At 36.7% G+C, this 13364-nt stretch overlaps 1 protein-coding gene across 29 annotated transcripts in view; it reads left to right on the top strand.

Annotated features, from left to right (window-relative positions):
- The window catches only part of RIMS1 (regulating synaptic membrane exocytosis 1), a 303629-nt gene that overhangs the window by 106900 nt on the left and 183365 nt on the right, over positions 1-13364 (top strand). For 28 of the 29 annotated variants that reach the window (XM_063152955.1, XM_063152928.1, XM_063152953.1 and 25 more), the window contains exons 2-3: positions 8141-8354; positions 10153-10164. In XM_063152955.1, the coding sequence (XP_063009025.1) occupies positions 8141-8354; positions 10153-10164 (226 nt within the window). The remainder of the gene's footprint in view (positions 1-8140; positions 8355-10152; positions 10165-13364) is intronic. The other variant, XM_063152927.1, reaches the window with a different exon arrangement.

The raw sequence follows: 13364 nt of genomic DNA, 5'->3' as shown, positions 1-13364 counted from the left end.
GTCCAGGCTGCTAACAGCTCTGTATCATCTCATGAAACTTTTTGAACTTTCTCACTTGGAATTCATGACAACTTCTCAGAGCCAACCAGCTGCTCTCCTGCTGCACTGTCTCTGTTAGGAGAGCTGAGTGTTGAAGAAATTAAGCACAGCAAAATGCAGCAGAGCTGTGATGGTTACATGGGATAACTGATACTGGTGAGGCTGCCAGCAGAGGTAAGAGGTGTGTTGGAATGGCCATACTGGTTAAGACCAAAGGAAGAGGCACTGACACACTGTGGGGTGTTGTCACCACCCATCTACTGGCTCCAGTCAAACTGCCACCTTGCCAATTGAGTTTGAGCAGAAGGCACTGATGCCTTCAGTACTAAATATATCTCAACATGTAAATGCTTTTTAATACAAGACATGCACAGTTTCTTTCTGAATTCCTCAGCTATGCCTTTTTTAGTACTATTATGTGTTGTTTGCTTTGTTCTCTGGTTTCTCATTTTTACCTCAGAAAGGGTATCGGTCATTTGAGAGGAACTGTGGGAAGCTGGAATGTAAATTCCTTATTGTAGATATTGCACATTTTTGACTCACAGTTCTTCAGTTGTGTAAGGAAAAAGTCTGCTTGTGGGCTGTAGTTATTTTAAAAAACCACCAACAAATAGAAGTATATGAAAATAAAGTTTTCCAATAATCTACATTAGGAAATCTTCCAGGAAGATGAAAAATTGCATTTTATACAAGTTATTTAATGAGCTCATTTATATGCTTGCAGAAAACCAGCCCTAAGTAAAATGTTAACTTGAAAATGACTGTTCCCGCTGGTGAAAAGGCACCAGATAAGAGCCCTGGGAATAAACGGCAGCCCACACCACTTTGCTGGTGTGTCTCTTCTCTGATGTGATGAGCAGGGACACTTTCTAGACAAGGTGTGGGACGTCTTTGCAACAGCTTGTACAGGCTTGTGAGGATGCTGCCAGGTAGTATGTGCTTGATAATAGATCATAGAAAGGAATTGGAATTAAGACAACTTGTATATAGGGAGGAAGTATCTGCTACATGTGAACAACTTTCCAGTGGTGAAGGCCAAGTCTAAGTTCCTGTGTGAGTCTGTAAGTGAAACCTTTGTCTTGGCCAAATCTAAATTTTATCATGATTCTCACAATAAAATTTTTCACGCTTTTGCTTCTCCTGGACTGGTGTCATGGACCTATAGGAAAATACTGTCATTAAAAATGCCTTGCCCCTTATAGACATGGGGAACGCTCTAAGTATAGAGTATTGTCTGAGGGCTGGAAAGCAGAAAGTAAATAACTAGAATCATAACATGATGAAAAGGAATTTTAAAAATTATCTTCATGTGTTTCTGAATCATGTTGGGAGGTTGGTGTTACCATACTGCCTGTAAGCACTGGTCATGCACTAAAACCCTTGTGAGTGGAGGTTTTCACATGTGTAGAAACGAAGGTGATCTTTGTCACCGGGGCAGCCTGCACTGTAGGTGTTAGGCAAATATTAGAACAGTAAAAACACACAGGAGAGTCTGTATTGTCTAGCCTGTTAAGTAAAAGTTTTAACATGCTTTTGACATATCTAATTTTTGTCCAGATCTTTGCAGGCATCAAGGTGAAGGAGAGTTTTAAGGAGGATAATGTGATAACAGTGATATTCCTATTACTCCCATACTAGGGGCAACAAAGGGAAGTCCTCAAAGACCAGACTGGATGGGACTTGGAGCAGCCTGGTCCATGAAAGGTGTCCCAGCCCATGGCAGGGGCCTTGCAACTAGGTGATCTTTAAGGTCCCTACCAACGCAAACCATTCTGTGATTCTTGCTTGAAAGTTTAACTTGAGCAGAAGCATCTCAGTCCTGAATGAAAAATCATAGACAGGATGGAAATAGGCTGTCAAAGTCTTTGAAGGTGAAGATAAGCCATTTATGTTTTATGCAGTAGAAAAGCAGATTCATCGGAGGAATACAAAGAGAGAGGTAAAATAAATTAAATTATATTTGTTGCAGAACTGTGATTAGACTATCAGACTGACAGGCTTGCACTGGCAGGAAAAGGAATTGAGGGATGAGCTGGTGATAGCTGAATGTTTAAGCTGGAAAGATATGAAATCAGCTAAACTTCAATGTGTTTTGTTCTGGTGGGTTTTTTTGAGTTTTTTTTTTTTTTTTGCGGTTGGTTGGTTGGTTTGGGGTTTTTTTTGGGTGTGTGGTTTTCTGTTTGTTTGTTTGTTTTTTGTTTGGTTTGGTTTTAATTTGTAAAATAAGCCCCTTATACAACAGTTTAGGTGAAGGTCTAAGTAGGTCTGACTCCAGTGTTTAGCACAGTGGTTATTGGTCTTGAGTGCAGACAGAATGGAGAGGATGTTAAGTTGTGCTGGAGGTGGAAGGAAATTTCTGTTTCAATTTATGAAGTTTGGTGTACAGGTCACCCTTGACCGGAGTCAGTATCTATGCCAAACACTTCAGTTTGGAGAGGAGACAAATGTGAGGTAGAGGCAGGCCTGTGAGTACAAGCATGGTGAGATTTGTGTTTGCACCGGTAAAACAGGGATGAGAAGAAGAGATCTTGGCATGTGGAGAAGGAAGGGCTGACGCCCAGCTGGATTAAGGTGATTGCTGGTGAGATGAAAAATGTCATGGATGGCAGGGGAACACCAAGTTGAGAGAAAATGGAGTTGGTCCATAGTTGTGTGTTGAGTGAATAGGGGAGAATGAAGAAAGCTTCAGGCCAGGTAAAACTGAAATTTTGATGAATATTTATTGTTTTTATTGTAGGATATAGAACATACTATATGTCTATAATAACTATTTTGATATATTTATTAAAAAATATGTAGGAGTGAGAGATGGGACCTACAGGAAATGTGATTAGGACAAGGTCAAATGGGTGGTAAGTAAAGTCACAGAAAAGTGACAAGTTGGACAGTAGGAAAAAAGCAAAGGGACCAGAAGCAGTCAGTATGTGGAGGAGAAAATATAGATATGGAAGCTGCTAACTCTACCATTTGAAGTCCTTTGATTAATGCTTATATTTCTTTTACAGAAACATGGCCCTTTTTTACCTCTAAAGTTCAGTTGATTAATCATATTGCTACCTGTTTCAAAGCTTACAGAAACCGTGTCTTGCTTGTCTTTGGTTCTTAAAACAGCAGTTCACACTGAATAAAAAATACAATAACAGCATTAATATAGAAATATTAACATCCAAAATCAAAGAAGTCCAATATTTTGCAATATGAGTATATCCTGCATTTATTTCATCTTTACAAAATAACCAAACCAAGTATTGCCCATGCTAAAAAAGCAGCACACCCCCAAACATTTAAAAATATCCTGGTCTTCAAATAGACTAACGCAGTAACATTGCTACATCAAGAACTTGGGAGCTTGAAGAGTTAGATATGTTGTTACTATTCAACCTTAACTTGTCCTACCTGTACAGAGGGTATCAATTTTAATAATGGATTTTTATGTCATGGGATAAATAATGAAGTAACCAGAAAATATATCTAGAGTTCTTCACTCAACTTGAGCTGTTTTTCTTGTCAACACATGCTAGATTCCCCATAAACCCCTCATTTCTCTTTATTCATACAAAACTATCCACAGCAAGTTGCTGAAATGGCCTGTCTTGACTTTGTTGTTTAAAGTATATTCCCAAAAGCTGGAATGAGTTGAGAGCTTTTCCCCGCTGAGGTGCTGGTGGGGCTGAGGCCGAAGCTCCCTCTGGAAGCACCTCCATGAGATGGTGCTGCAGTGCTGGCACACCAGCAAGGCATCTGGTGCAAGTGAGGAAATTCCAGCTCTACAGAGCAGCTGAACAACGTTTTCCAGGTCACAGCTTCAATGTAGATGCTCAAGGATCACCAACAGGTTTTTAGCTCTAGCTGTTGCTTTCGTGGGCATACGCAGTATTGCTGTTTGCATTTTAAATTATTTAGTTGTCGTAAAAAAAGAATGCCAAGAACAGAGCTTGGTAAAACGCCTGCTTATCTTATGGAAAAACTTGTGTGAGCTCTGTGTGATGATGTGTTTGTGTGGTGTGGGTGAAGAGGACAAAATGCTGCATTTTGCTAAGATTTTTTTCAGACGTGGTAGCTGCAGGTGGATAGTTACTTAAGGCTGTGTCACTTAGAAGGCGGCACTTTTTCTACTAACATGAACCCATGACAGGGCATAATATTTTTATAACATTACATCAGGTGTTTAATTTAGAGACTGAGCCCTTTGAGTTGAACTGGGAGACTGAAAATACGATCTGCATTGCCACCTACTGGATTCCTAAGGAAGTACAAAATATAATTTCATTCCACATTTAAAGTCATTTAAAATGTAACTGCATGAAAGAGACACAAATCTTAATAAATTTTTTATATAATCTGTCCAGACAGAGCATAAATAGGCAAATGCGATATTTTGAAGCTTTCTACTCTTCAGGATATATATACAAATAATTTAGATAGGTATTTAAAACAGCAAAATATAATTTAATACGTGAATTTAAAGCAGCAAAAGAAGCAATAATATAGTCTGTTAAAAAATTACAGCCTTCAATTGTAATTTAAATAATTAAAATAATAAAAAAATAAATATACATCTTGGTCTAGGTCCAAAGAATCCAACAACATAAATGATAATTTCTCTGTGTTATGTAACAATTTTTGATCAGACAATGTTATAAATGGCCTCAATGTTCATTGTTTGTCGTCCTAATTATATCAGTGAGCTGTCTGAAAAGTTAAAATTATGTAAGGTATTTATGACAAGTGTTTTCCAAGGCTTACAATTTTTTGCTAAGTATATGAAGATGTGAGTAAAGCCTTGAGGAATTGCCTATCAGTATTTTTTTTACTAGTTTACACTGTAAAAAGTAAAAGTCTTAACATCAAATTAAAGTAATGAATGTTCAAATGAAAATATGGTACATATATAGCACAGCTGAAGCAGGGGTTTTTGTGAAATACCTTTGAAAAAAAAAAGGGAGGAGGAAGCCATCATGTTTTCTTGGAGGAAAAACAGCAGCAACCTAAACATAGGTTGAGTTCTATGTACATGGTAAAAGTGAGCGGGTTAAGTCTTTCCCTGTAGGCGTGCAAAGTGTGTGTTGGTTTTTGTGCTCTGTGGGTGGTGATGCTGACCCCCTTTGCAGCTGCAGCAAAGTCCTGAGGCTGATGTCCCTCTCCAAGCTGCTCAGTCTCTCCAGTATTTTAGCAACAGTGGAGTGTGATTTAGTCACAGGAGATGTGATGTGCCCAAAGACTCTCCCATGGTGGGATCTTTTTTGATCACTCATGTGTGCCATGCCTGTGAGTGTGAAATAGCAGCACCCTCCCCAGACACGTCCACTCGTGTGGATGCAGCTCTTTGTTCAGAGTCTGCACGGGTGAAGTGCTGCAGCAATGTCTCAGAGTAAGCTAATCCTGCAAGTGCCCTTCACTTCAGTAGCAGAACCAGATAAATGTTTGGGTGCATGATGAAAAATCATATGGGTGTATGCATATATCCCTCTTACGCAGTGGTCTGGTTGCTCTTTCTGTTAGAGGGGATTGCATTGGTGTCTGCCTCAAGGCTCTGCCAAGCCATTGTATCATATGCTGGTATTAGGTCTTTAGTTTAACCTTTAGGTGCTTGTCTACATTAGGGAATATTTAATAGTTTTAAATTTTCCTTTCATCTGATGAAAATGTGCTCAATAGCCTGGAAGTTAAGGAACAAATCAAAACCTACCAACTGTATTTTAGTTCTTGCTTAATACTTAAAATACTTCTATATATGGCAAAACTATTGAGAGGGATTTTCTGCCACCATTATAGAAGAGCCAGAGATACAGAGATCCAGCTTTTTCCTCAAAAAGGTAGGAAAGGTGGTTAAAAAAAGAGCCAATTGAACCAGACCTGCTGTGAGCTGGGTAAGATTCTTTCTGCTCTGTGAAATGTGCAGTCGTTTTCTCCAGTTCCGTTCTCACTGTAGATAAAATGCCAGCGTTTCTTCAGTAGTGCTGTGTGTGATACGCAAGATAAAGTTTTCAAGGCCCTCATAGTAAAACATGTCTTACATGGATTCAGAAATTAACAAATCTATAAACAACTGATACTTATTTATAAAGAAGTTTAATTTCATCTCATTTAAGTTTTGCCCAGTTTGTAGCATGTTCATCTATCTCTTGGTGCACACACAAGGACAAAAACATAATTGTGTTAATACTCTTCCTAAGCTTTGTTTGAGATAGAAATGTTCAAATGTAGAATTGGAAAAGAACAGGAAGAGGGGCAGTGCTTGCTGTTATCTTCCCTTTCCATGTTAGTGAACAGCCAGGGCTTTTGGTTTTACTCTAGTGGAGGAGAACTGAATTAAGTTTCCATGGTTTCATTTTTTAATAGAATATTTGAAGAAATTTACCTACACACCTCTCCATTATTTAATTGCATCCTTTAAGCTGGTTATTATAAAAATTTCTGAATATCTTCAGTTGTTTTTATGCATTATAAGTGAGAAGCTGTGTAAGATAAGTTAATTCATATGTGTAATCCAGTTATATGGCAAAAAGTATTAAGTTTCTCCAGTATTTTGCCTAATTCTTTGACCTACTTTTCTCATCTTACTCAATACTGCAAAGGTTTTTAAGCAGGTTAGTGAAAAATAAAACAAAACAAAGCCTTTGCTGCTCCTGCCAAGCTTTTGATTTGTATAAAGCATTAAGTTTAATGTATCGTGTTTGTAGTTAGGGAGAATAGATTATTCAGTTGCTTGGCTTTTGCTGTTGTTGCTTTCTCACTAGAATGCACCCATGTGATGTTACTGGTTTTAGTGTGAGAGCTGGTTGAAATACAATTTACAAGCAATAATATTCCTGTCCAACTGAATTATGTGTGTTTTACCACAATTCCTGTGAGTTAAGTGGAATTATCATTTTTAGGCTTGAATATCATGTTAAAGTAAAAATATCCACATAACCAAAAAAGTGTTTCATACAAATAACGCAGATCATTTACATCTTAAAACTCCAGACAAGTTCTCCACACACACACATACACACACACACACAAGCCCACAGAAACCTGGCATTGTGTCACTAAAAATACACTGGTTAAATGGTGTGAGTCAGTGCTAATTAAGGAAGTAGGTAGAGGTAGCTCAGAGCAGAGATAAAGGATATCACCAAGACCTCTATAGACAACACACCTACTGTTTCCATTTATTAAACTCAAGATTGCCTCTTTCTATTCATAATCTGTGTAATTGCTCATGATTTTTAAATGTTATCCGTGGAGATGTAGATTTGAAGCAACATCTGGAAAAGCCTTACAGTTCTACATAACATGTAGCAAAGACCAAGTTTTGCCCTTCTAGAATCCCCTCCTTAGGCTGGCTCAGGTCTTTTTGAGCTGTGTTTAGGAGGTGAGCGTGTTGTGCAGCAGCATGCTTCTCCAGATGGTGGGCATAGGGTCAGGGTGTTCGTTGTTTGGGGCAGCTGGATGAGAAGTGCTGCTTCTTTCAACACCAGTCTTCATCCTAGGAACCTCTGCACCTGCTAATGCTTCTGTATACTTCTGCAGCTAAGCTGGAATATCCATAATGAGGGATAGCAAACTTTTAAGTATTCACTCAACAAGAGAAAACGCAACAGATTGTTAAGATACAAATTTGAAATAAAAAGATGTTCTCATGTTCTTGTAAGGTCAGTGTCATCGCAGACCATGTTTTGAAATATCTGTTGCATGTGTTAGTAATCTAGATTTTGAAAGCACTGAAACTGGAGATTGATTTACATATTTTGATCACACCTGATGAATAAATTAAGTTGGTTAAAAAGATGCAGATTTTTTCACACAGTTATTTCTTTTATTCAGTACATGGTAGGCAGTTTTGTGCAGTATACACATTTGGATCAATTTCTGGTCAAGTGAAATGGTTTGTTTGTAATCTTTGAAGTAAACCTTCAAGAATAAAGATGCCTATTTTTTTTTTCCTTTAGATTGCCCTATACAGTCTTCTGTGTGCAGTGTGTATTTGAAATGAGGTACATGTAGTATTGTGAAGAGGCCCAGAATATTAGGTGGAGTTGCAAACTGAAAGAAATACAGAGTAGTAATCTTTCCTCCGATTCGTGCTATATAAACTTTTTTCTCATCTATGCAGGAGGTTGCATCAACAATTTGAAAGCTATAAAGAGCAAGTAAGAAAGATAGGGGAAGAAGCCCGCCGTTACCAGGGAGAGCACAAGGATGATGCTCCAACATGTGGAATCTGTCATAAAACAAAGTTTGCAGATGGTTGTGGCCATTTGTGCTCTTATTGCCGGACCAAGTTCTGTGCTCGGTGTGGAGGTCGTGTCTCTCTGCGATCAAACAATGTAAGTGTTCTGATGTATGCTCTTAAGGAAAAGCCTCCTGACATTGCCATGCTGCAGATTGTTCACTTTAAGTTTGGCATTTCATGCTTCATTTTACTTAAGCGTTTCGTTCATTGCTTCATTATGATGTGTGTATCATACACGTAAATCAATGTTAAATCATACAAGTAAAATAAATGTATCTAATGATTGCCAAGGTACTTGGGAATCGCAGAGTTAATTAAAGCAAAAGAGTAAGAGTGTCCAGTTCTATGGAGCAAAAGCTTGTAGAAAATATACTTGTTTTTCATAGAATGAAAGAAGAAACCCTTTTGCTCAGGTACAACTCCACATTAATAAATTCTTATTGAAGCCTTATTTAATATTACATTTTTATTTTCATAGAGCTTGTCATAAACATTTATAGATTGCTTTTACATGAAGTCAGTCAATTTTTTGGTTTAAAAAAACCAAAAAACAACCACTTTTTTTGGCACAGGAAAAGTGTTATGCCAATTAATTTAAAATTTATTTAAAGAATAAAACTTCAGATTAGTCTGGATTAAGCATCCTACTTTCAGGTAAGTGAAATGAATGGTTCTCCCTCTGATTTGCATGAGTTAGCTGCAGCAGCTTTCTGCAGAACCAAATATTATCCAAGAGTACCCTCTGGTCAGTCAGTCCCTTCCAAGCCTCTGACTACTCTCTCATACTAGAGCAGTAGGATCTAAATTTGGAATACTGTTATCCAGTGATGATTTTTGGCTGGTCATCAAGAACTATGGTGTGTTGTAAAACTTTATGAATTTTAAAATGTTTTAAAATTTAAAATATTTTATATAATTTATATTATCTACATGTATAATTTTATATAATATATATAATTTATATAAAATAATTTTATATATAATTTAAAATAAAATGCTGTAAATTTTACACATCTCTTTTTATTACGTGAACAGTTTTATTTTCTGACATGAGATAAGGCAACTTTCTTTTGTGGCTTTAAGATGCCAGGCTTTTGTAGGGTAAATTTATAGGTGCTCTTGGTATCAACACAAATTCACCTAAAAGTGAACATAGATTGTATAGCAGATGATCATGTTCACAAAGGAACGAGTTTGTGGCCTTTTCACTTTTTTTAAGATGGACATCAGCTGAATAGACATCTTCTGATGGACATCCTCTGAAATTTCATGTAAAGCAAAAATGACTCCTCAAAAAGATGCATTTCATGGTTATTTTAGAGATTTTCCATAGCCTCGATGTACCTGTGAGTCTCAATTAAATTAAATTCACATGCTGAAGAGAACTATGTAGGTAAACTGAATGAAAATGTGCATGTATTAATATTAGTAAAAATAGATGCATTGCATTGTGTCACCTGTAGATGGTGTCATCAGAGCAAGTCTCTGAAAATATAGTTCACTTTGATGTATTACATTATTAATGAGTGCATGTGATACAGCTTAACATTATTCAGAAAAAAAATGTAAATGTGTTTTAACCATTTTTCACCCCCTATTTCAAGCCACAGAAATGGAAGAGTGTCATTTCATTTGTAACTTGCATTTTGTTTCTTATATTGTTTATGCTTCTGTGGGTCAGGCCACGAAAACATGTTTTCAACATATACAGTAATGTCATCTTTTTATTTAAAGCTCTTTTTTTCTTAATTTTGTGGTTTTGTCTCTTCGTAGAGAGTTATTGGAATTGCATTTCTTTGAAATCTGTCTAATAATACTTGCCTATTTTATTCTTTATCTCTTCTTTTTTTCTTTTCTCTTTTTATTCTGCTTCCTTGGATGCTTTCCCAAAGGAGGACAAAGTGGTTAGAATCCATGCTTTTTATAATTTATTGTTATAATGTTGTTAGTTAACTGGGATACATATTAATGTGAAAAACTGAACTGAAATTTCATAATCACCCACAGGGGAGGGGGGAAAACAGGAATCCTGACACCCAGGCCCTGCACGTCCCTTAGCTGAACATAGGCCTTGAAGACAGCTCAGTGAGGAAACCCAAGACTCTTGTCAAAGTTATGACAATAAAAGAAATTAAGAGAATTACTTATAGGCTAAAAAGTAGAGGAGCCAATAAAGTGTAATAAAATTTTATTTCATAAATACATCTTTAGTTAACTGTTTTGACTTTTTGCATGCAAGGTCCTTCCATCAGCTTCAGGAAATCGAATTTAGTATTTAATTCTAATTTTACACTGTTTTACATGGTTTGCTGTGTTTCACCTCTAGCTGCAGCAGAAACTCAGGGAATTCTTGTAAAATCAGCTTTTTGATTGACATTTGGAATAATATATATAGGCAAACAAAGTGGACGTAAGTATTGTGAGCAAGGTGGAGTGAATCCTTTTTGAATGCATAGTTATAATTGCAAAAATCTGCAGAACTTTTAGGATCAAGCACAGACATATTCCCCAGTGTTGCCTGTGCCTTGTCTCAGAGAGGTGAGGGGAGTTCCCTGTTCATCTCTGCACCCTGTGCATGGCATCAGGTGTGGCAGTGCCTGAGCAGAGCAGTGCACGTGCATTCACCACCTTTTCTGGGGCACTTCTGCAAAAGGTTGTACTCCAGATTTTTAATTGGAGTATTAAGTATGGCAATTAGGTAGCTTTTCTGGTACCTCAGCTGAAACAAGTGTAAATTATTTACAGTCCAGTGTAGCTTTTGATATGTTCTTTGTGGAGTTATGTTTGCAATATGGTGTTATGTGTTTTGCCTCCATTTTAAATACTAGCACACCTGAAATTTAGTATTGCCTAAATTCCCAGAGAAAATGATTTCTATCACATTTGATCATTGCAGTAGATTTTTAATATGTTAGTATTAGAGCTACTCTGAAGATATATTCTGAAAACATATCTGACTTGTTTGGATTCTCCTAAATTCAATTAAATACATCCTTATAATTTGCACTTGTCTTAGTTTAGGTTTTTCTAAAGGTTTAGGTTAGTTTAGGTGTTGAACTCCAGTCTTCCACATGCCAAGAAAATGCCATAATAGTAATGTGTGAAAATAAATTCTATATGGTGTGATAAAGCTGAGCTACTTCTCTTTAACAGATGAAAAGTTAATGATAATAACTAGTCCTGAATGTGTGAAAAACTTGGGGATCACTTCTTTAAAGTACCATTGCTTTAGCAGTGCCTCTCTCTAAAAGTTAATGTAATATATAGAATTAGTTAATTTCAAAATATTAATACATGCCTAAAAATAGCATGTTTTAGAACAATTGGTATAATTAAAATAGAGCAACATGAGAAAAATATTATTTCTAAATTATTTTCAATGGCTCAACATTCCTGACTAATTACATATGGCAAGTTTCAAATCAGTAAAAACTTTTAAAATGTATTTACCCCTTAGAGTCCACATGAATTTTTTACCACAATAAATTATATTGATACCAAACACATGCACCAAGTTTCTTCAAGTTAAGGGTGCATCGTTCGGCAAGGATGCTGAAGTGTGAATTACCAAAGTGTGAGGTCAGGAAAAGTCAAATGTTAACCTTGTTTCAAGGTGTTTCCTGTAGCGTTGGAGAATTAATGATGCCTCACCTGGGGTGTTGTTTCCCGTGCATTACCCATCTTTTACAAATATAAATTGTGACAGTCACAAAGAAAGTCAATCAGAGGATGATCCAGAAAATGGAGAGCTGCTCATGTGAGAGAAGGCTGGGGAGATTAAGGGGACAAGACCTAAAGCAATTATAGTTGATAACTGTAAGTATGGAATTGATGTGTGGAAATGCAGAAAATTTAAACATGAGAATAGAGGACAGTGAATACATGAGACCAAATATGTACGACTTGGTCCTAAACACTCCTGGCTTGAAAAAAGATGTTTACAAGCATTAAAGCCTTGAGAATTTATTTCATGTGGCTTATTGGAAAGAAAAAGAGCCCAATAAAACTTTAAATGCTAAATTTAATGAGGTTAGGAAAGGATTTATGTGATGTGGTTGCTTGTGGCTGTAGGGCAATGTACAAGGTCCCTAAGAGGTCCTTGCAGCTCTTGATTGTGGCTAAATATTTTAAAAATGTAATGCTTTGAAGCTTTTCTTGACCTTTTCAAGTAAGTGCCAAATATTCCTTAAGGATTTTTTCAAATATATATAGCAGGACTTAATATGTTCTCTCCTAATTTAAAATCATAAAGGACATTCCAAAACACCTTGTAGTGAGAGTTAGTAGTCATCCTAGGCTGATCAAGAAATTACTGCATTACACTTCCAAAATTAATTGGCAATAACTGGCATACTCTAGTGACTAATGAGTTACATGAATTGCAATTATTCTTGTTCTAAAATGTCAATGCATACTCAAATATGTTTCTGAAGTTCTTTCATGCTTTTTGAGTATTGGTTAGCCCTTTGTACTTCTGACCTGAGTTTGCTCTCCTTTCATATAGTTGCAGGCAGACCACATTTAGTGGGTTTAATTCAATTTTATGTGAGATAAGATTTCAGAAGGAAGTCAGGTAGGTTTCTTTTTTCTTTGAGAGAAAGCTGACATTTCTATTTTGGCAGAATATCCTAGGTGGTTTTAGTTCTTTATAGAGGGCCTACACTTCCATTTTGAATCCTTTTAGTTCTGTTCCGTACAGCAAGATTTTAGTTGCCAAAATGGTAGTGGGTTTAAGTTACTTCCCTCTGTTCCATTCACTCTCTCCTGTGATGTGAAATATTTTGATTATATTTTGGTAATATTTTGGAAATATTTTAGGGCAGTGGAAAAGGCGGGAAAATGTCCAACTAGTAGTTGTCCATGGTTTGGTAAGGGGTGAGAAGGGCCCAGCCTCAGTCCTCCTGATGGACTGGCTGCCACTGCTTTCTCTGTTCTTCCCTGCCATGGTACCACAACCTTGTAAAGCAGAAAAATGACTGAAAATACAACTTTTTTTCTTTCCTCATTCCTGCAAAGCTTTTTCACAGTATTTGGTTAGGTAATGCAAAAATACGTATTGCCTTTGTGATAACCTGGTCCGTGTTTCTTTCTCCTTACAGAAGAG

The sequence above is a fragment of the Melospiza melodia genome, chromosome 3 (assembly GCF_035770615.1).
Source record: "Melospiza melodia melodia isolate bMelMel2 chromosome 3, bMelMel2.pri, whole genome shotgun sequence".
Taxonomy (NCBI): domain Eukaryota; kingdom Metazoa; phylum Chordata; class Aves; order Passeriformes; family Passerellidae; genus Melospiza; species Melospiza melodia.
Note: the sequence above shows the minus strand (reverse complement) of the source record. Positions and strands in the feature narration are given on the sequence as shown.